We start from the raw sequence: 25,002 nt of genomic DNA on the forward strand, positions 1-25,002 counted from the left end.
TTGTACCATGTCAAAGTTTCTGATAGAATCTCTACTGATATTCTTTGGGTAAACATCTTGCTGCTTGAAGCTATCTAATTCATTTGCTCTCTGTCTTTCTCTCTCTTTTGACTTTGTCCATCTAATCTCCAACCATTCTAAACTTTTTGACTTCTTTTCTTTAAAAGGAAAATTTTTGCATTCAAACTTTCCTAATAGCAAGTCCATCTTCTTTGGAGATTTGATTGTTAACGTCCTTTTTCTTTTCTTTTCTAACGACACATCAAACAGATAGAGATACTAAGAGCTTGATGTAATCATTTATATACAAGTTGTTAATCAACTATCAGAATACCAGATTTCTCTAACCAATCCACAGATACTCTAGATCTCTTCTTGCTAGTGACCCTTCTAAGTATATGGAGAATGGCGTTTGTCCTCTAGGCTAGTGTTTCTCAAACTTTTCTAGCTTTGGCGTGCTTGCCAGCATACTCACCCTTTACTGGTGGGTCACATTTTACCACCAGAGGGTGAGCCTTCAGATTCAGCCCCTAAGTGCAAAAGTGTTGAAGGTGGCATAACACAGTTTTATTATATTTTAGTGAAAAATTAAGTTGGAGGAAAATTGGGATATGCAAAGACTGACATATTGTGTTCAGTCCACTTAAATCATTTAATACTTCCTAAAACAGCTGCTCCTGCAGTCTTGGCAGGCAGAGTTTAGCACAACAAAAATTTGCATACTTTCCAAAAATATTATATATGAAATATGCAAGGCAGATTTCCTAAAATAACAGAGAAAAAATCTAAGAGAGCTAAGCTGCATGTAAAAGTAGCAAAACAAAATTCATGGGAAGACTTCGGTAAGAATATAGCAAAAAAATATCAGGAAGATGGTAAAGTGTTCTGAAGGATGTTGAAAAAGCTTAAAATTGGAGGAAAGAGTACTGTAAAAGAAATTGAAGATGATAAATGTGACATGAAAACTGAAAATATGGATATCCTAGATGGCTAGAGTAATTACTTTTAAAGCTGTTAAATGAAGCAAGCATTTACAGAACAGTAGGCAAGAGAAATGCAAACAGGAGTACATATCAGTACTTGAAGTACAAAAAGCCACCAAAAACTTGAAATGAGGAAAGGCAGTTGGAGCAGATGATATTCAAACAGAAATGCTTAAATATGGAGGTATATTGGATATCTGGGCGAGCACCAAAGCAGTGGCAGACAAGCATAATAATACCAGTCTTCAAGAAGGGAGACCAGAGAGATTGCAGCAACTATCATGGCATCTCTCTGTTCAGCCTGCCTGGGAAAATATATGCTAGGTGCTTGGAAAGAAGGTGCAGGAGCATAGTTGAGTCAAAGTTCCGGGAAGAACAATGTGGCTTTCGTCCTGATAGAAGCACAACTGATCAAATCTTCACTTTAAGGCAAGTCTTTGAGAAATCTTGGGAATATGCCAAGAATGTCTGCACATGTTTTGTGAACTTGGAGAAGGCATATGATCGGGTTCCTCAGAATAAGCTTTGGCAAGTAGTACAGAAGTATGGAGTGGATGGCCAACTATTAGCTGCCATCAAGTCCCTGTATGAATGCCTGGAGTTTTGTGTCAGGGGTAAACAGCACAAAATCTGAACCTTTCACAGTCTCCATTGGTCTCTGCCAAGGGTGTGTTCTGTCACCCCTCCTTTTCATAATATTTATGGACTGGATTGATGGGCACAGCCAAGGCAGTGAGTGTGTCAGAATTGGAAGATGTAGCATTGGGCATCTGCTTTTTGCAGATGACCTAGTTCTGCTTAGCTCTGCCACAGATAACCTCCGACGGACCCCGGATAGGTTTGTAGCTGTTTGTGCAGAAGCTGGGATGAAGATTACTGTGGCCAAAACGGAAACATTTGTAGTCTCAAGGCAACCATCCCAGTGCACTCTACATGTGAGTGGAGTCCCACTGAGGCAGGTGGAGAAGTTTTTAAATACCTTGGGTCCATATTTACAAGTGATGGAAAGTGGGCGAGAGCTAGATACTCTAATCAGATCAGCAAGTGCAATATTGCAGGAGCTTGGCCGTTCAGTAGTATTGAAGCGAGAGTTAAGCAGAAGGCAAAGCTGGCAGTCTTCAATACAGTCTATGTCCCCATCTTCACCTATGGTCATGAGAGCTGGGGAATGACTGAAAAATGTGGACACGAATCCAAGCAGCTGAAATGAGGTTCCTTTGAGGAGTTGTGGGGCTGACAAGACTCGATAGGGTGAGAAGCTCTGCAATTTGGGAAGCCCTCAATACTCAACCGCTGCTTCTCCGTGTTGAGAGATCACAGTTACAATGGTACGGGCACCTGGTCAGAATGCCACAAGAGAGGCTCCCCCATCAGGCCCTCTTTGCCAAGCCAGAGGGTGGGAGACCACGTGGAAGGCCAAGGACTCACTGGATAGACTATATCGAAAACCTTGGGTGGACATCTCTGGGAGTCCCACCTGAGCTTGGTGGCAGAGGATCGTGATAATTGGAAGTCCCTCTTGCAGCTGCTGCCCCCACAACCCAATTAGGAAAGGTGGCCTTGAAGATGGATGGATGAAGGTATAAAATTTTGCAGTGCTACACTACATAATTCAGAGGTCCTGGTCAGAAGGTTGAATTCCAGATGATTGGAGTAGAGTTCTCATAATTCCCATCTATATATATAAAAAAAATAATAATAAATAAATAAATAAAAAGTAGGGGTGGGGTGGGAATAAAGCTGAATGTGAGAATTATAGAGGAATTTCTCTACTAAGTGTTCCTGGTAAGATTTATGTAAGCATACTTAAAAAGAGGCTGAGAACACTTGTGGGAGAGAAACTTGGAGAAAAACAAGCTGGATTCAGACCAAATGAGGTTGTCAAGATCATATTTTTACTTTATGACAAATAGTTGAAAAATCATGAACGTGACAAGGATTTGTATTTCAATTTTGTAGATCTGGAAAAGGCATATGACAAGGTGTCAGGAGATTAGCTTTTCAAAACACTACAATTATGTGAGGAAAATGGAACATTATACAGAGCAATACAGTCTACTCTTTCTTCTAAGGTTACACAGTGGTCAGTATTCATAGCGAAGAATTTATCGAGACAAAAACTGCAACCCCCCCCACACACACAGGTCAATATATACATAAAAATTCATACACCATTAAACATAGAGCCCTAACAATTTGCTCCAGTGAGCAGGTGCTGAACAAAAAATATGAAATTATTAGCCAAACATTTATAAAAAAAAATGGTGACAATAAAAAAAGAATTCAAAAGATCTTCCACAAACATACCATTAAAAGCAAAAAAAGATTACATGAATGCCATAGCCATACCATACATTAGGGGCATATCAGAAAAAATAGATAGAACACTACATAAATACAACGTTAAGGCAACTTTCAAACCTTCTGCAAAATTAAGAAATATACTCAACACATCCAAAGATTCTCTTCCCCAGATTGTCCACCCAGGGGTTTACAAAATTAGAGTCCACCTACAACGTACTCTGCATAAGGGAAATGGGGCGCACCATTCCAATAAGAAATAATGAACATAAACACATTAAATTCCTCCACTATGGAAAAAAAGGCCTGTCAGACCATGTACTTCAAACATGTCACAGAATCAACTGGAAAGGCATCGAATCCCTACACTCTACCAAAACCTGGTTTGAAAGAAAATTCAAGGAAGCCTGTGAGATGCTGAAACATTCATCCAGATCTAAATAAGAATGATGGATTAGTGATTCCAAGAATCTGGAGGACCCATCTTCAACCCATATAGCATCTAGAACAACTCTAACAAGAAAATCTTTTTATATTAAGGTATTCTTGTTAGGGTTGAGAAATTGTTCAATGTAGTTCCACTACTCATGTTAATTATCATTTTAATCATCTGTATATTATTATACTGATATGTATAAAATGTTTATTTTATTTTGCTAATTTATAGATTTGTATATATTTATTTATTTAGTATTATTTTTATTTGATTTTTTTTTTTCACCAGAGGTCAGGCTAGAATAAATTATTAACAAGCATTTAGATTTATCCTACTTTTGTGTAGTGTCATGTAGCTTGTGTCCTGTACGTATGTATGTGTACCTGATGATGATCTCAATTCAGAAGTCGAAACATTGAGTGTTGTTTTCTTAATTATAAGTAAAGTAATTACTCCACACCTGTTTTTGTCTCCATAAATTCTTCACTATGAATAAATAGTCTACATTTAAGTTGTAAGTCAGTTTAGAATTGAAAGAAATACAGGACGATGGTTTGATCTAAAATCAAGGATAAGACAAGGATGCAGAGATATCAAACTTAGCACTTTGCTTTATACAGTTGATGTTGTACTCCTAAACTCAATCCAGTGCAAGTCTCTAGGATTCTCAAACTAAATTGCATGATAACTGTAACAAATTTGGCATGAAAATAGACAGGAACATGGAAAATTTCAGCTCCATTCTCAGTGGGGAAACTATTGAACAAGCAAAATATTTGTTATTTAGGTGCAGTTTTTAGTGAAGGTGACTGGTAAATGAATGATAACCATCATAGGTGACTTTAATTATCTGAATATTGATTGAAATGAAGTAAAATCTCATGATAAGAATGAAGGTGAAATTATTGATCTGATCTGATATGAAACAGTTTCCTCAAGCAACATATGGCAGAAAAAACTCATGGCTAAAGAGTTCAACCTGATTGTAGTGCTGGGGAGGTTCATTTAAAAATATGACTATAATAAATTTAGTTTAATCCTTTATCCAAGTGTGAGCAAACAAAGTTTGCACCTGAAAGTATCTTCAGGACTGGGGTAAGGTGGTACAACACCAGGCAACTTGTTGCAAAGGTGGAGCAAGCTACCAACCCTCCTGTCTCAGTATCTCCTATAATGCAAAACACATCTCCTTGCGGATATGTCTAATGTTATGCATTAAGGGAAGGGCCACTACCCAGACTAGTTTCGACCTTTATTGAGGTCTCTTCAATGGGAGCCAGGCCCAAGTTCCTGAAGATACTTTCAGGTGCAAATTTTGTTTGCTCACACTTGGATAAAGGATTAAACTAAATTTATTATACGCCTAACCAAGTGAAAAATAAACTTTCAACATCTTTCTCTAAATCCAGAGTAATTTATTAAAAAGGGTGGCACACCATTTGGTAACTCCTATAGGTAGAGATGACCTGCTAAAGCTTCTGCCTGGTATCTCAACTTGGGCCTGGCTCCCACTGAAGAGACCTCAATAAAGGTCGAAACTAGTCTGGGTAGTGGCCCTTCCCTTAATGCATAACATTAGACATATCCGCAAGGAGATGTGTTTTGCATTATAGGAGATACTGAGACAGGAGGGTTGGTAGCTTGCTCCACCACCTTACCCCAGTCCTGAAGATACTTTCAGGTGCAAACTTTGTTTGCTCACACTTGGATAAAGGATTAAACTAAATTTATTATACTCTAACCAAGTGAAAAATAAACTTTCAACATCTTTCTCTAAATCCAGAGTAATTTATTTAAAAGGGTGGCACACCATTTGGCAACCCCTATAGGTAGAGATGACCTGCTAAAGCTTCTGCCTGATATTTCAACTTGGGCCTGGCTCCCACTGAAGAGACCTTTTAAAAATATGACTGTTCTGCCTCTGGTTAATAAGCATGATGATGCTGTACTCACTTAACTTAGCTACTTTCCAGGTGAGTGCAGCATGATCATTCTGTACTCACTTGGAAAGTAGCTAAATATATTGATGTTCACTCTCTTCTTTCTAAGAGATTACAATTAAAATTCATACAATTAAAATCTCAAATTAGTATTACCTTCCTTTTACTTGCCCAACTAATTTGTCTAAACATTTCACAATCAGTGGTCTTCACATTCCCTGGCCTAACAACATTCTATAAGTTATACTATTCTCAACTACGACTACTACTACGAGAGCTGTTCAATAAGTAATAAGACTAATTTTACTGTCGTGAAACCACTCATCACAATATTAATTTCTGTGGAATAAAGAAATGTTGCTGTCTATATTAACAAAAGAGGTTGATAGATGGCATATACGGGCTGATGTGCCAGAATGTCATGTGATTAAACGCAAGCTTGTTTCGGCATGCCTATGAGCCGACCAGTCGTCGAAATGGAAGCGTCCTTGGAACAGCGTTATGCGATTAACTTAGTTTATGTTTAGTTAGTTTGGTTAGTTTGCAAAAATCGGCATCGGACACTTTTAACATGATATGCGAAGCTTTCCACAATGAAGCAATGTCGAGGGTAAGTGTTTTTCGCTGGCATAAAACTTTTAAGGAAGGAAGGCAAAATGTGGAAGATCTTGAACGTGAGGGAAGACCTTTAACTTCCATCACAGAGACAGTGATCAACACAGCAGTGATTATCATCAAGGAGGATTGCAGAATTACAGTATGCCAGCTGCAAGTTGTCCTGAATATTTCTGTGGGAAGTGTTCACTCAATCATGGCTGAACATTTGGGACTGAAACGTGTTTGCGCCCGATGGATTCCCAAACTCTTGACACCGGAGCAAATACAGCATCGAGTGGATGTGTGCACAGAATGGAAAGAAAGACTGGAACAAGAAGGTGACAACTTCTTAAAACGCATCATTACAGCAGATGAAGCTTGGTTGTATCACTATGACCCCAGAATGAAACAACAAAGCAGTGAATGGAAGCATCTGTCTTCGCCTACCTCCAAGAAAGCAAAAACTGTAAAATCGGCTGGTAACGTTATGATTATAATGTTTTTTGACTACGAAGGCATTGTTTACCAACACACTGTAGAACCCGGGAATACTGTAAACTGCTCATACTATGTGGATGTTTTACGGACAATGGTACAGCACGTCAAAAGGAAGCGTCCATTGCTGGAGAATGGCTTCTTATTGCACCATGATAATGCAAGGCCACATATTGCTGGTTCTGTAGTGGACGTTTTGCAGAAGAATAACATAGACATCCTACCACACCCTCCATACAGTCCTGATCTCGCACCGTGCTATTTCTGGCTGTTTCCCCAGCTGAAGAAACCACTAAGAGGCCGCCATTTCGAAAGCAACAAAGCATGTGTTTTCTTGCTGAAGAATGGCTTCTTATTGCACCATGATAATGCAAGGCCACATATTGCTAGTTGTGTAGTGGACGTTTTGCAGAAGAACAAATATAGATATCCTACCACACCCTCCATACAGTCCTGATCTCGCACTGTGCGATTTCTGGCTGTTTCCTCAGCTCAAGAAACCACTAAGAGGCCGCCATTTTGAAAGCAACAAAGCATGTGTAAAAGCTGCGGAGGCAGTTTTGAAAGAACTCTCAAAAAAGGGACTTTTACATGTGTTTAAGAAGTGGACGCAACATTGGGACAAATGCATCGCGTCTCATGGTAGTTACTTCAAAAAAGACCATGTAAATGATGACGATTAAAGGTAATCTGTTTTCTGTATAAATATAGTCTTATAACTTATTGAACAGCCTACGTATATCTCAACTTCACACCAAATGGCTTCAAAATCTTCAAACGTACTACTGTTTTTCATATCCACACTTGAAGGACAAATTCCTATCATTAACAGTACTCTCAGTCCTCTCTTCATGTTTCTATCGTTTCATAAAATTCTATATCCTACCATTTTTAGTCCTGACTATATCGTCCTCAGACAACCAAGTTTCACCTGTTATCTTTGGAAAATACTGACTCAATCAGTGCTACAACCTCAGCCCCTTTATTTCTGATATTCTTTATTAGTATACAAGCAACAATTCTCCACTCTTTGAAGATATCTCATCAACACTATCACTCCAATCTCTGTTCAGTCTAACTATCCCTGTCTCCCTGATCCAGATTCTGATTTCCATTCATATCCTTATCCCCCACTCTTTTTCACTACATCACTCTGCCCTGCCTTAATCACTTTCTCACCTATGTGTCCATCTTCTTTCTGTACTTCCACAACCTGCTTCTCAACCTCTCTCTCTGATCCTTAATTATACTAATTTCATATTAATTTTGTTTACTCTAGAGAACAGTAGTCATTCTGAATATCCAACACCACACCCATTCAAATGCAATTCATCAGCTTTAAATCATTCTAACTTCCCTTTAAATACATTTCATACATTCAGTATCATTGTTCTCCTTCTCAGTTCACTGGTATCATATCTGGGCAACAAACTAACCATTTTCCCAATGACACTATTATCCTTTACCTCCTGCAACAACCTCTTCAAATCTCTTTTCACATTTATTGCCTCACTATCCCAGTTGTTTGTCCCCACCACTACTTATTCCGATTCTAGTTCCTTCCTTCCGTATAAAGAATCATTCATTTCATTGTACCACCTGAATAACATAACTTTATTATTTACCACACCTTTAATGATTGAATCATCATATTAAGCCATCCTAGCATCTTTAGATGCTTGCTTCTTCTTATTAACGTCCTTCTCATTTACATCAGTCAATCTCTTCTTTAAATGTTTAGTTTTCTCCTTGACACATTTAACCTCACTCTTCATTTTCATTAACTTTCACCTAAGCGGTTTCATGTCACTTCTATTGCTATCACTGCCAGCACTTCCATCCATTTTCTGATAGTCCTGGTGACACTATTCTCATTTTTAGAATGCTTTAACCTTTCATTGCACTTCTCACACTCTGTAATACTTTCCTTCTTGTCATTAAACCTAATACTCCATAAATCTTTAATATTTTTGGGTGCATGCATGTAACAATTGTTGTAGCATATACACAGTGAAAAGTTCAGGAGAATGCTTGATTTTCAAGTTGAAACTTTTCGCATTGATGGTATATACTTCTTTACTACCACTGTTTTTGTAATGTAACTAGCATTTTTACATTAATGAAAACAACAAAAGCACTATTATAAAATTCTACATAACATAATTAAGTGAGGGGAGAAACATTTAGTAACACTAGCAACAGTCTAACGATGAATGTATTGTTAGGTTATTACTTCTGTGACACATCAATTACTTATGTGGAGGGTTGTAATAATAATAATATCACCGGTAATAGTAATCTTTTTATATTTTGTTTGCTTTAAACATCCTAAACAGGATGTTTTATTTTTAATATGTTTTTAATGCATCTCCCATCCACGAAAGATTGGATTGTAAACCAGCCTTCCCACAGTACTAAAGTACTGTAGGAAAGCTAAGGATTTTTTCTATTTTCATTAGTTTATTTATATACATAGATATTTATTTATTTATTTTTAAATAGTCCTAAAACTCTGCTCTAGAGACTAAACATGATACTCTTTCCTACCACTTCAGGCTTCCAATAAGCAGGGCAGAGATCTCCCGTGGGACACGAAGTTCATCTTGCATCTCATGACAATCATAAACACTCATGTCCACAGCATAGTTTGGCCCCACAGTCCATTGGTTGGCAAACAGGCACACTGTTTGCCAGCCAATTTGAGTGATTGGGTGATTTCATAAATTTCATGAATGAACTGATTTCATAGACAAATAACCACATTGCCAATGTGGTGTAGTAGCTAAGAGCATGATAATTTGAACTGTGTGATTTGATACAAAATTTTATATGATCATAATAATTAAAATATAATTATTGAAATTAAATTTTTTAAATTTAAATATAGGCATGTAAGACGTCATAGGCAGCGTGGTGAAAATGAACCTATTTCGAGGCCAGTCAAGTCATTATTCAAAAAGAAGCAAGGAGCAGAATGGGTATGCACACATTGTGAATTAACTTTTGATAATTCCAGTGTTTTGAATCTTCATACGTTAACTCATGCAGCAGAAGATGTAGGCCTCAGTGAATCCATTCATCAAGCTGGGCATTATTATATTGGAGATGCCATACTAGAGAATGGAGATGGAAGTGAAGATAATAGTAAACAGGGGGAAGGTGAAATTTTGAAGTGTCCAGAATGCACTCAAGTAAGTAATGTCGTTTTTCCATTTTGTAGCTTGCATATTTTTTGTTTGTTAACATACTCAAGTATTATAATTTCTCAGCATTGCTTTAAAAAAAAAAAAAAAGTCATTTTGCATTCCAAAAACTGAAACTAATTTAACATATGGATATGTTAAACTTTCCAAAATATTGGAAGTATTAATTCTTAGGGATTCTGTAATATAGTTGAAGCTTTTTACTGGTGACTCATTGAGGGTGCCTTATCTAGTTAGGACTCTAGGTGTGTTACATTTTTATATTGTACTCCCTGAAGATGTCTCTGTGACTGAACAAAATATTGGAAGCATTAAACATTGGTTTTAATTCTTTCCCAATGTTTTTCACTCCATTATGCCTCTAACCTGAGCTGCCTGATAGTAGTTTGCTCTCACTATAGAAAACTCATATAGGGACCTAGAAAGCTATGATATTAGAAAGTTGGCTGTAAGGTTTTATTTAGAATAGCTTTCAGGCTGTTGGGACTTTGACTAGTACTTTTCAGTAGTTTGTTTTGGTGGATGAGATCGCTATATAGTATTTACTGTAGTGAAAATTTACTGTGATTTTTAAACTTAATTCATAAATTCATTATTTATGAATTAAGTTTAATACTTAAATATTTTGCACGATAAATCCTAGTGCAAAATGGAACTTCTTGAAGGACATTCCATGACTACATTACACTGATATATTTGCAGTATGTTCTCATTCTGAACCATAGTTAAGAATTAAATCAGATTTTATTCAGATTAAACAACTTTCATTTTCCTAATGCTGTAATGAGATGTAAACAAGAATTCTCTGTTTTCTCAGTATATTTTAATGTAATTATACATTTCATGTCATACATTAGTTATTAATTTTGTGAAAAGTAAGTTCAATATTTTTTATTTAATATCACTATGTGATAAAGTAATTACACTAAAATATACTTGATGTTCTGTGTAAATTGTCGTCGTCATCAGTTCTGTATAAATAATGTACTAAATACAGTATATCAAGAGTATGGTTGACATTATTTTTATTTTGTTGAAATGTGAAGAGATTAATTAAACTGAATGATTATTATTTCAAATAAAATAGCATGTATTGGAATTTTGTTATTAAAGTTTGAAGCATCCTCTCTTGAATATTAAGCAATTTTTCTAAATGATAAAAAGAAAATCTTATCAATTTGAACAGAGCAAGTACTTCAGCAAATTATTGTAATGTGGCAACTCATAGTTGAACTGAGTGGAAACTGAATATTATGAGAGTATTGTGTCTGGTATAGCATGCATTTGGAAGCACCAGGAAATTTTGTCTGAATGCTTTCAGAGAAAAATAAAATATCAGAATATGTGTTTTAACTGGGCCTTTTTATGATCTGTAAAAAAAAAAAAAAAAATGGATATTTTATTTTACAGATAATAAGAATAGAATAAAAGAAATGGATATGGAAGTTGGAGTTGTATACTGATTACATTTTTGAAAATTATGGAGACAACTACCATGTTTGAGTAAAACTTTAGTTTAATATAACTAAACTCTACATTCAACGTTTCACCCTTTATATCAAGGTCATCTTCTGAAGCATATGCACTATATACAGAGAACAAGCTACACTACAATCTATCTGGTTTGTTAAAGTTACTGACCAACCATTACAACAATTGTTGGCCTGACCTCTAGTGAAAATAAAATAATAAAATAAATAAATTAGAATATACATCAACGCTAGAGTCCTATTATTAATATTATATGTTGGTTGTAGAATTATATTGGGCACAACAACAACAAGTCTATGTATATCTACTCTATAATATAAAATGATAAGCCTTTTTTTGTAACATTTTTCTGTCATGTTTTTTGTCAAGTTATTTGAAACGTTTTGAAACTCAGGGGCTACCATAGGGGGGGGGGGGCCCCCTTTTGAAGATTCGACACTCAGGAGGATAGACCCCTGAGTGTCGAGTCATCAGAATTCAAGGAGAACTGGCCTACCAGTCCGGAACACGGGGGATTGGGCACCATTGGGGCCAGGGGGAAGAGCCCCTTAGTGTATGTGTGTGTGTGTGTGTGTATATATATATATATATATATATTTACAATATGATTATACATGTACATTCCAACCAGTTGGTATGGAATGGTTTCTAATACTAGCTAGAAGTTGGCTGGAGTCCTGACTTATGCTGGATCTTATGTATTATGTAGGCTGAATGTGTGCCATCCAGATTCTTGGAATGTTCATGCCACCATTGTTGTTGATATTTGGGTGGTTTATCAGAATTTTGCAGGCTTCCTTAAATTTCCTTTCGTACCAGGTTTTTGTATGGTGTAAAGTGCGGGTGCTTTTCCAGTTGATTTGGTGTAAGGTGTTGAATGCATGATCTGAGAAGCTTGCTTCACCAAAATGGTTATGTTTAATGTGTCTTATGGGTTCTTTCTTAGGTATAGGGATTGTACATCCTGTTTCACCAATGTACAGTAAGCTACAGGTGCAGCGGATGCAATAGACTCCAGGATGTGCCAGGGGGAGGAGAGGATCCTTAGAGGAGTTGAATATGGTTTTAAGTTTAGTAGGTGGCATTGAGGTTATACTGGTGTAGGATTCTGTTGATTTTTTCCGATAACCCTTTAATGTATGGGATGGCTATGGTTTTACTGTAATCTAAATTATTTTTTGTTGATGTTTTATGGAGTATTTTATTGATAGAATTTTTGTAATAGCCATTATTTATGAATGTGTCACTGATGATTTTTAGTTCTTGCTTCAGGGCTTGATGGTTAGAGCAAATTGTTATTATGGCCCTGTTTTTAAGGGTGGTAATGACTCCATATTTTTGTGTGGGTGGTGGTAGGAATTAGCATCTATGTATTGACCCATGTGAGTCAGTTTTCGGTAGACTGTGAAGGATAGACTACCTGAGGGGAGACGTGTGTCTAGGAACGGGAGCGAGTTCTGATTTTCAATATCGATGGTAAATTGTATGCATTCATGTTGTTTGTTCAGGTGGCTAAGGAATGTGTTTAGTGTTTGTCGCCCATGTGGCCAGATAGCAAACACATTGTCAACGTATCTAAACCATATTGTATGTTTTAGAGTGGCGGAATCAAGAGCCCTTTGCTCAAAAGTTTCCATGTAAAAGTTAGCAATTGGGAGGGATAGTTGGGAGCCCATGGCTGTTCCTTCTTTTTGTAGGTAAAATTTGTTTTGACACACAAAGTAACCAGACTGTAGTATGTGGGCAAAGAGGGCTGTAACGTCGGGCAGAAATTTGTTCTGTAGTAAGAGAATTGTTTCATTGATGGGGACATTTGTGAGAAGGCAGAAACGTCAAAACTGACAAATAAGTCGTCTTTGTCAGTGTTATGTTTTTGATTTTGTTTATAAAGTATTGTGTGTTCTTTATGTAGTAGAGGGAATGACCTACCAACTCCTTGAGTGTCGACGCTAATTTCTTGGCTAAGTGGTTACTAGGGCTATTTATTGCTTCCACAATAGGTCGGAGCGGCACATTTTGTTTGTGTATTTTTGGGACACCATATATTCTGGGGAGGTGGGCATAGTGGGGTATGAGTTTTTTAACTGTGTCTGGTGGCCAGGAAGTGACGGACTTAAGTATTTTCTCTGTTTTATTTTTTATCCTGTTTGTTGGGTTATAGTTTACTAGCTTGTAGGTGTTGTTATCAGCTACTAGTTGATTCATCTGAAGTGTGTATGTTGACCTGTCAAGGACAACAGTGGCATTGCCTTTATCCAATTTCGTTATTATTATGTCTTGGTTGGCTTTTAATGACGCTATTGCTGCTAGTTCCGTTTTTGTGAGATTGTTGTGTATGGTTTTCTTAAGGTTTAGTAATTTTTTTTAGTAATGTTCAGGACATTACTAGTTTCTAATCATATTTTATTGGCTATATTGTTGGGTAGAGACCTGATGCCTCTTTCTATGTGGTAAATGAAATCCAATTTGTTTACCTTTTTAGGTGCTATTGCATAGTTAAGACCTTTATCCAGTAGTGCAGGTTCGCCCCTGCTTAAGGTGTGGCTTGATAGGTTGATCACATGGTTCTTGTTTGCAGGTGGTTGGTGTGGAAGGAATAAATAATCCTAATTACCACTTAGCCAAGAAATTAGTGTCGACACTCAAGGAGTTGGTAGGTCATTCCCCCTGCTACATAAAGAACATACAACACTTTATAAACAAAATTAAAAACATAACACTCAACAAAGACGACTTATTAGTCAGTTTTGAAGTTTCTCCCCTTTTCACAAATGTCTCCATCAATGACACAATTCTCTTACTCAGAACAAATTTCCGCTGAACATTATGGCCCTCTTTGCCCACGTACTACAGTCCGGTTACTTCATGTGTCAAAACAAATTTTACCTACAAAAAGTACAGCCATGGGCTCCCCACTGTCCCCACAGTCACTAACTTTTACACGGAAACTTTTGAGCAAAGGGCTCTTGATTCCGCCACTCTAAAACATACAATATGGTTTAGATACGTTGACGATGTGTTTCGATGTGTGACGATGAAACACTAAACACATTCCTTAGCCACCTGAACAAACAACATGAATGCATATAATTTATCATCGATATTAAAAATCAGAACTCGCTCCCATTCCTAGACACGTCTCTCCTCAGGCAGTCTATTCTTCACAGTCTACCGAAAAACCAACACACACGGGTCAATACATACATGCTAATTCATACCACCACCCACACAAAAATATGGAGTCATTAACACCCTTAAAAACTGGGCCATAACAATTTGCTCCAACCAGCAAGCCCTGAAACAAGAACTAAAAATCATCAGCGACACATTCATAAATAATGGCTATTACAAAAATTCTATCAATAAAATACTCCATAAAACATCAACAAAAAAGAATCTAGATTACGGTAAAGCCATAGCCATCCCATACATTAAAGGTTATCGGAAAAAATCAACAGAATCCTACACCAGTATAACCTCAATGCCACCTACTAAACTTAAAACCATATTCAACTCCTCTAAGGATCCTCTCCTTCCATTGGCACATCCTGGAGTCTATTGCATCTGCTGCACCTTTAGCTTACCATACATTGGTGAAACAGGACGTACAATCCCTATACCTAAGAAAGAACCCATAAGACACATTAAATATAACCATTTTGGTGAAGCAGGCTTCTCAGATCACGCATTTAACACCTTACACCAAATCGACTGGAAAAGTACCTGCACTTTACACCATACAAAAACCTGGTACGAAAGGAAATTTAAGGAAGCCTGTGAAATTCTGATAAACCACCCAAATATCAACAACAATGGTGGCATGAACATTCCAAGAATCTGGATGGCACACATTCAGCCTACATAATACATAAGATCCAGCATAAGTCAGGACTCTAGCCAACTTCTAGCTAGTATTAGAAACCATTCCATACCAACTGGTTTTAATGTACATGTATAATCATATTGTAAAATATATATATATATATATATATATATATATATATATATATATATATATATATATATACACACGTAGACTTGTTGTTGTGCCTAATGTAATTCTACAACCAACAGATAATATTAATAACAGGACTCTAGCGTTGATGTATATTCTAATTTATTTTATTTTAATTAAAAAAAAATTTTTTTTTCAATAGAGGTCAGGCCAACAATTGTTGTAACGGTTGGTCAGTAACTTTAACAAACCAGATAGATTGTAGTGTTGCTTGTTCTCTGTCTATAGTGCATATGCTCCAGAAGATGACCTTGATATAAAGGTCGAAACATCAAATGTAGAGTTTAGTTATATTAAACTATAATTTTACTCAAACACGGTAGTTGTCTTCATAATTTTCAAAAATGTACTCGGATCACGATGCAAGCCTAAAATAAAGGAAAAGTATACTGATTATATTTTTAAATGCTTGCAATTTGATAGTAACATGACTGGAATTCTGTGAGCTCTAATAAGCTGCTTCATAGTTTGTTATCTTTTCTGATGGAGCAAGTCTCATTAGTTATATTTTCAATGGAGAAATTAATATTTTTCATTTAATCTGTTCTTTTTCATATAACTTTTTTATATGAATTCTTCATTCATGAAGCAGTTTTGCAACATTTCGGCAGTTCTTGAGGAATAAGAATAGAGTAATTGATTTCATCTTGATTTACTGTGGTATAGCACCTTTTCATAAACTGAAGGCCTTCTGAACAAAACAGGTTTCCAGACAGGAATTAAACCATTCATAATTAAGCTAATGCTTTTAGTTGAGTATTATGTTGTTCGTGAAAAGGTTGTGATTTATGTGAGAGACAAAATCAATTAGGAGAACTTGCTTTTTATCATTTCTCCTCCTTTCTGGTGTGGGTGACCTATCAGAGGGAAAGAACGAAAACTGAAGGCATCTGCTGCTTTTGGCACTGAACTTAGAAAATGGTTTTGATATTTGTATTGTGTTGGTCAGATATTTGCCACTCTTTGAAAGGATGTTACATTTTTCAATAAGCTCATTTGTATTTGATGTTAAGATCTCTGTGTTAACATATAAATATAGCATGCATAATTCAACCACTATAATTTTAGTAATTAGAGTTTTTCACCATTTAGGATATTTAAATTCAATAACATTTCTTTGTATTTTCATATGTATTCTTCTTTGTATATATGTTTCATCCAATAAATGTTTAGCTTTTGTATTTGGCTTGTTACGATTCAGTTCCCTGAATTATTATATGGGGCTCACATTGGTGAGTATGGGCATGGCAAACCCGAGATACCCAAGCTAGACCTGATCTTACTTCATACAATATGCACTTGGTATATCATATCTGGAGACTGGTCTTCTACTCTTCTTTCCCTCTACTCTCTTTCTTCTCAAACTGTAGTTTCCACTATCTACTAAAAAAAAGGCAAGCCTAGTTGTCTTAAGAGGGCAGCCCGACCACTAGGATACCTATCGTCATGCTAGTCACTTGACATAGGAAAACACATATTGCTTTCAAGTATCAACGAAATCCAAACCAAACAGAAAACATTGGAAACGACTGCAAACTGGAAAAGGTTAAGAAACTTTGGAAAAAGAAAATCATGATGAAATATGCTACGTGGAACATTAGAAGCATCCCACATAAAGAAGAAGAATTAGATAAAATTTTAAATGATGAAAATATAGAAATTGCAGTTCTTACAGAAACAAAAAAGAAACTTAAAGGAATGGAAGAAACAGCTAACTACAATATCATATATGGTGGAGTGGATAAACAAATACATGCAAAAGCTGGTGTAATAATTTGGATCCATAAATCAATTGAAGCAAAAATAACTCATTATACATACTGGAATGAAAGAATATTAGAAGTGTGATTAAATAAATAAAATGTAACAGTTATTGGAGTGTATGTCCCTGAAGAAGGAAAAGAAGAAAAAAATGATTACTTTTACAAAGAGTTTAAAGGAATATATGAAAAATTAAATAAAAACAGACCATGTAATTATAGCCAGAGATCTTAATGCCAGAATAGGAATGAAAAAAATGAATAATGTACAAAAATTTGGAGAACCAACAGTAAACAAAAATGGAAAGTGACTCATTGATTATAATATATAATAATTTAAAAATAATGAATATATTTTACAAACATAAAAATATACATAAATATATGTGGTGTGCAAGAGGACAGAAATCAATAATAGACTACTTCATAACAAATGAAAAAGCAGCAAACCTCTTCCTAGATGTTAAAATTAGAAGAGGGCTAGAAATTGACACAGATCACTATTTAGTACAGGCAAAACTAAGATTTCCACCAAACTGGCTACAAAAAATACAAAAAAATAAACAAACTAGAGATACAAAATCTAATTATTATTATTATTATTATTATTGTTCTGGGAAACTCCAAGGAGTCGACAGACTCATCGAGGGAGGCCCTAACATCATGTCAAGAACAACTATTCAACATTCACACAGTATCTATCATACCTTGCCTTGAACTCATTCACGGTCGTAGCACCCACAACAGACTCTGGAAGCTTATTCCACTCATTTACCACTCTCCAAGTAAAGAACCTAGCTCTAGCACCCTTGTCAACCATGCTCTTGCCCAGCTTCCATGCATGGCCCCTAGTCCTCCCACCACCAGTCATATTTTCAAAAATATCTTCTGGATCAATCTTATAAAAACCCTTCAGTAATTTGAATGTCTCAATCATATCACCCCTCCTTCGCCAATCGTCCAATTTCTGCAACCCACAAATCTTCAACCTATTCTCATAAGGTTCATTTCACAGACCTGCTATCATCTTGGTCACTCGTCTCTGGACCCTCTCCACTTCCTCCCCATCACGAAGAAACCCTGGTGCCCATAGCTGGGCACAGAAGTCCAGATGGGGTCTTATCAAGGCTCGATACAGAGGAACAACAACTTGTTCGTCTCTGCATGTTAAAGTATTTTTCAGAAGCCAAGTGATTTGGTGAGCTGTTTTAGTTACTTTTGCAATGTGCCCCCTAAACTTCAATTCCCTATCCACCAACACTCCCAAATCCCTGGCCTCATCAATCTCCTGGAGTATGGTTCCACCAATGCGATATACTGCTGCTATTCTTTTCACCCCAAAGTGCATAACCTTACACTTTGCCACATTAAATTGACATCCATTTTTCCTAGCCCAGTTCTCCAAACTATCCAAATCATCCTGTAAAATTTTGACATCCTGTGCACTCAGAATTGCTCTACCCAACTTTGCATCATCAGCAAACAAGTGAACACTTCCTCTCAGATCCTTTCCAATATCATTGATGAACAAATTGAAAAGCAGTGGTCCAAGAACAGAGCCCTGTGGCACTCCACTAGTCACAAGACGTCTTTTAGACTCCACTCCTGAATAAACCACTCTTTGATATCTCTCCTTCAACCACCCTCTTATCCATCTCACCATCTATACCCATCTGCTCCAGTTTACTGATTAGGGTTCCATGTGGTATCCTATCAAAGGCCTTGGCAAGGTCCAGTAGTATCACTGTAAACCCATTACCCCTATCCAGTTCAGCCGTCACTGTGTTATAAAACGTGAGCAAGTTACTGAGGCATGATCTACCCTTCACAAAACCATGCTGTCCCCCATACAATATCCCATTTTCATCTATCCAATCCTGTATTCTTTTCTTGACTAATTTCTCTAAAACCTTGACAATGATTCCTGATATACTAATCGGTCGGTAATTTACAACAGCAGTCTTGGAACCACCTTTATGCAGTGGAACTATTTTCCCCTCTTTCCACTGCTCGGGACTAACCCAGACCCGAGACTCAAATTAAACAAAATGGTCAAGGTTACTGACAATTCTTTAGCTGCTTCTCGTACAACACGAGCTGATATACCATCCAATCCCACAGATGTATTGACATTGAGGTTATGCAATAGACTACTCACCTCCACTTCATTAACCACAATTCCCGTATAATCTACTGGTTTATTCGTTTCTGCAATGTCACCACCTGGATGATATACTTTTGCAAAGTGCTCACTCAGTAACTCAACTATCTCAACTGATTCAGTTACCTCCCTACCATCGGCATTCTTTAAAATCAATCTGCCATGTACATTTTTCCTTTTACTTGCTACATATCTAAAAAACTGTTTAGGATTCTCTTTAGCCTGCATGGCCAATGTTCTTTCATAATCCTTTTTTGCTTTTCTTACCACACTCGTCACCCTTCTGGCCTGCGCTTTATACCGTTCATGTGCCTGCCGGTCACCCTTCTCCTTAAATTCACTCCATAGTTGTTTCTTTTTTTGCAACTCAAGCTTAATGGTGTTATTCATCCATTTAACCCCTACTTGATTTATTATTCGGACTCTAGGTATACAGTCAGCCATTGCTTCATGCAAGCACTTCTTAACTACCTCCCATGCACTATCAACTTCTAGTCCTTGCAGTTGTACATGCCATGGCACTGAACCAATCAAACTCCTAAGCTTGTCATACTTTCCAGCCCGATAATTCCACATGTACCCTGTCTTAATTGAAAATTCTACACCTTTAGCCACCTCCCAAGTTAAGACCCTATGATCACTCTCACCGATTGGTGGCAATGTGGTCATGTTTGTTACAGCCAAATCCTCAGATGTAATTACTAGGTCAAGCACTCTCTGACCCCTAGTATTTTCCATTACATGCTGTCGCAGATAGTTATCCCTTAATAACCGCATAAAATCCAGTTCCTTCCTCCCGTGTGTCCTCTCCTCACTCCAATCAATGCGACCATAGTTGAAATCTCCCATAATAATCACCCTCCTTCCACCCATTTCTTCTATTTGCTTGTGCATACTGTCACCACCATCTCTTCCATCACCTGGTTTATAGCAGTACCCAATTGTATATTTAGTTCTGCTAGCCACAATCTCACACCAAATGGCCTCAAATGTGCTCTTTTCTCTATCCTGCAATTCAACTTCTATTCTCCTTGGCTGGAGCTCATCAGCTATCATCAACAATACTCCTCCCCCTATTTTATTCTCTCTGTCATTCCTGAACACACTATACCCATCACATTCAATCCCACTAGTTATATCATCTACAGTCAGCCATGTTTCACTAATACCTATAACCTGTGGTCTGGAAGTGCCAACCATGGCCAAAAACTCTTCCTTCTTGTTCCTAATACTCCTAGTATTAGTGTACATGAATTTAAGACCCCCATTAGCCCCAACCCTACCTTGATGCCTTATATTAACTATCCCATTCAGATTTGTTGTCCTTATTTGCTCTGGCTTATTATATTCATTCTTACATTCAACTGCCTCCATAAGGACTGTATCTCTACCCCCCCCCCCTTAACAAATCTAGTTTCCCTGAATTTGCACATCCACTACATTCAGCAACACTTTCTCAAGTCTTCTTACACCGTAACCATTCAAATGCAAGCCATCCATCTTATATAGATCCTTTCGCCCATCAAACTCACTCCACACATCCACAAATTCCACACCACGCGTCATACATAACCCACGCATAAAGTCATTCGCAATTATAGCCCTCCTTTTAAACATTTCACTGTCATACCATGGCAAAAGACTAATCATTCTAACTCTCTCACTCTTTTCTTTTGCTACCTCAAACAATTCATTCAGGTCATCTATCATTTCCATTTTATCTCCTTTCAAATCATTCGTACCTGCCACAACAATCATTTCTTTCACCCTTTCCTTTTGCTCTCTAATAGACTCAGTTACGTCCTTTATGGTCGCACCAGGTTGGTACGATTTTGTCAAATCCTCTACTAACACACCTCGTACTAACGAGTCTCCATACAGCACTCTATCCTTCATTTTGTTCATGTTCACATTCATACGTCTATTTTTCCTGTTATACCTTTTATTATTGGTTGTTTCATTCAGTCTACTTTTGTTCATGCACTCTAGCTGCTGTTTTGCTCTTTCTATCGCACTATTCAACAACGCGATCTCACTCAATGCATCTATCTCATCTTTTTTGTTCTCTGAGAAACCATTTATACTATCATTCACACTTTCTACATTCACACTCTCACAATTTTCATGTACAACCTTGCCGTTTCTTGTCATATCCCTATTTCCTTCATTCTGAAGGTTGACAAAAATATCACACTCACGATCCGAAATACACTTCAATTCCTCATTCTCCCTACATTTTCTACACACATTCAATCCTTTATTATCATCTAACCACACTCTGACCGCACTCCGCAAAGCATACATTTCACAGCTAGTACACTGACTCATTTCTTTTATGCTACCGTTCTTTGATAACGATGGCGAACCTTCATTACTGGCCGCCATTTTCCTTCGCACAGGTGCCATACTTATTTCAACGTGTTTTGTCAAATTATACGTTATAACACACCAAAAATAGACGCACTAAAATACGCAAGGCAAACAAAACAAAACTACACAATATTAAGTAATTTGTATCGATAACTGAAAATGATACTTATCTTATCTGGAGCTTGCACGAACACTACACATTACGAATTCATCTAGCGGCGACCTCCCGACATAGATTATGTTATAAAACACTTTAGTACACTAACCACGCTAATAAAGCTCCAATAATATACCAAAATTACACACTTAAGTCCATTAAATTGAATCCAAAACATCAATAAATCAACAAAAAACACAAATCTCTCAGGAGCTCTCTGATAGCACGTCCGTTCACCAGCTAGCCTCAACACCAATCACAAATACAAAGCAAGAAAATTGAATAAATGATTCAAGTATAAGAAATTTATACCAACAGAGGATTAATAACTACTTAGAAAAAATACAAGAAAATGAAGACATTGAGAAAGAATGGAATAATTAGATAAAATTTTAAATGATGAAAATATAGAAATTGCAGTTCTTACAGAAACAAAAAAGAAACTTAAAGGAATGGAAGAAACAGCTAACTACAATATCATATATAGTGGAGTGGATAAACAAATACATGCAAAAGCTGGTGTAATAATTTGGATCCATAAATCAATTGAAGCAAAAATAACTCATTATACATACTGGAATGAAAGAATATTAGAAGTGTGATTAAATAAATAAAATGTAACAGTTATTGGAGTGTATGTCCCTGAAGAAGGAAAAGAAGAAAAAAATGATTACTTTTACAAAGAGTTTAAAGGAATATATGAAAAATTAAATAAAAACAGACCATGTAATTATAGCCAGAGATCTTAATGCCAGAATAGGAATGAAAAAAATGAATAATGTACAAAAATTTGGAGAACCAACAGTAAACAAAAATGGAAAGTGACTCATTGATTATAATATATAATAATTTAAAAATAATGAATATATTTTACAAACATAAAAATATACATAAATATATGTGGTGTGCAAGAGGACAGAAATCAATAATAGACTACTTCATAACAAATGAAAAAGCAGCAAACCTCTTCCTAGATGTTAAAATTAGAAGAGGGCTAGAAATTGACACAGATCACTATTTAGTACAGGCAAAACTAAGATTTCCACCAAACTGGCTACAAAAAATACAAAAAAATAAACAAACTAGAGATACAAAATCTAATTACAAAGTAAGAAAATTGAATAAATGATTCAAGTATAAGAAATTTATACCAACAGAGGATTAATAACTACTTAGAAAAAATACAAGAAAATGAAGACATTGAGAAAGAATGGAATAATATAAAAGAAATTATTGCATCAGCAGCATATGAAAGTCTAGGAACACACAAAAAATGTCATAAAAATAAAAAAATACATATTTGGGACAATTGAAATAAAAACAATAATTGAAAATAAAAAGCTGGCTTTTAAAATATCGTTAAGTACTAAAAAACAAGAAGATGAAATTGAATATAAAAAAGATGAGCAACCCAAATGATAAACCAGAAAAAGACACAGAGAAATCTAGGGAAAATTTGTATCATATCTAGAAAATGACATATACATACAAAATAAGACCCACAGCATACAAAATACTCAAACACATGAATGCAGATATAAAAGAAACTGCAAATATAAATTGTGAAATAGATGTAAAAGAATTCTTGGATTACTTTACAGATCTTTGGACGGATAATCTGGCATCAAAAATAATTACACCAGAACTTACAAAATACCTTAAATGATATGATAACAGTGAAAGAATTAAAGGACAACCTAAATAAAATAAAAAAATGGCAAATCAGCAGGAGAAGATGGAATAAACTCCGAACTGTATAAATTTGCTGGAAAAAAATTTCATCAAAGATTACTAAAATTTTGAAATAAAATATATTCAAATGGGATAAAACAAAACCTGATAACTACAGAGGTATTAGTTTATTGAATACATTCTACAAAATATGTAGCAGAATACTTAATGAAAAACTAAAAATATACAGTGAAAAAATATTATTAGGATGTCAAAACGGATTTAGAAAAAGATGCTCTACAGTGGATGCAGCTTTCTGTTTAAAACTACTTATAGAAAAACAAAGAGAATTTAATTTGGAAACTCATCTTTTGTTTATAGATTACGAAAAAGCATTTGACAAAGTAAAAAGATATATTATATCTTTTAAGATATAATATATGTTTGATATATTACAAAGAATAAATATACCTAATATTTTACTACATGCAATATTGAATATATATAAAGATAATGAAATAAAATTAAATGAAAAGTTGTCTGAAAAACAATCTATAAACCAAGGAGTAAGACAGGGATGTGCCATCTGTCTTCAACACTTCAATATTTACATTAATGAAATGTTAATACAGTGGAACACCTTAAACAATCAGGGTATAGAAATTTCCCAGAATAGCAAAATAATATGCTATTATTTGTAGATGATCAGGTAATAATATCAGATAAGGAAGACAATTTACAAAGAGCAACATATAATTTAAACATTATAGTAGAACGGTTTGGAATGAAAATTCCATGACATTTTGTGGACAAACTCCAGTTAGAAGCAAAATAGTTAATAATTAAATAATAGAACAGATAAATACTTTCAATTATCTTGGATGTGAAATATCATATGAAGGACAAAAAGTCATAAAATTAATAACTTCAAAATTTTTACAGGTTATAGGTCTGATAAATAATGAGCACAGGTCTACGGGTTATAGGTCTGATTAAAATGAGCACAGGCAACATTTAAATCAGAAATTTGATGTTCTAGTAACTATGCAAAACCCACATCCTATGGTTCCAGATAAGTAGTTCTAAACATCTCGGGACTCCCTTTAACTGAACGCGAAATTTGTAATTTAGTCAAAGGACATGAATTTGTTATAGTTCTAAAGAAGATTCAGTATTTAGATTTCCCCTTTAATATTGAATTTAAAAAAAAAGGGATAAAAATTAGCCAAATTGCCTTTCTGTGTACATTAATTTTGTGTACTGCCTCAAATGTGAGAATAGTGTTCTAACATAAGGTTAATTGGTGATTTATAGGAAACATCTATGTGGTTATTGACGGAAGGTCTGTAATAGAAGTGGTTCAAGTGAGGAAGTATAGATGCAGTGTACTTATGTTATGAAAGGTTGGAATTAAAAATCATT

At 35.8% G+C, this 25,002-nt stretch overlaps 1 protein-coding gene across 3 annotated transcripts in view; it reads left to right on the plus strand.

Moving 5' to 3' along the window:
• The window catches only part of LOC150093934 (uncharacterized), a 513,542-nt gene that overhangs the window by 313,213 nt on the left and 175,327 nt on the right, over positions 1–25,002 (plus strand). For all 3 annotated transcript variants that reach the window (XM_090412955.1, XM_090412957.1, XM_090412956.1), the window contains exon 16: positions 9,640–9,943. In XM_090412955.1, coding sequence (XP_090269081.1) covers positions 9,640–9,943 — 304 coding nt within the window. The remainder of the gene's footprint in view (positions 1–9,639; positions 9,944–25,002) is intronic.

The sequence above is a fragment of the Typopeltis vanoorti genome, chromosome 23, assembly GCF_054136105.1.
Source record: "Typopeltis vanoorti isolate ZY-2024b chromosome 23, IOZ_Tvanoo_1.0, whole genome shotgun sequence".
In the NCBI taxonomy this organism is placed as follows: Eukaryota; Metazoa; Arthropoda; class Arachnida; order Uropygi; family Thelyphonidae; genus Typopeltis; species Typopeltis vanoorti.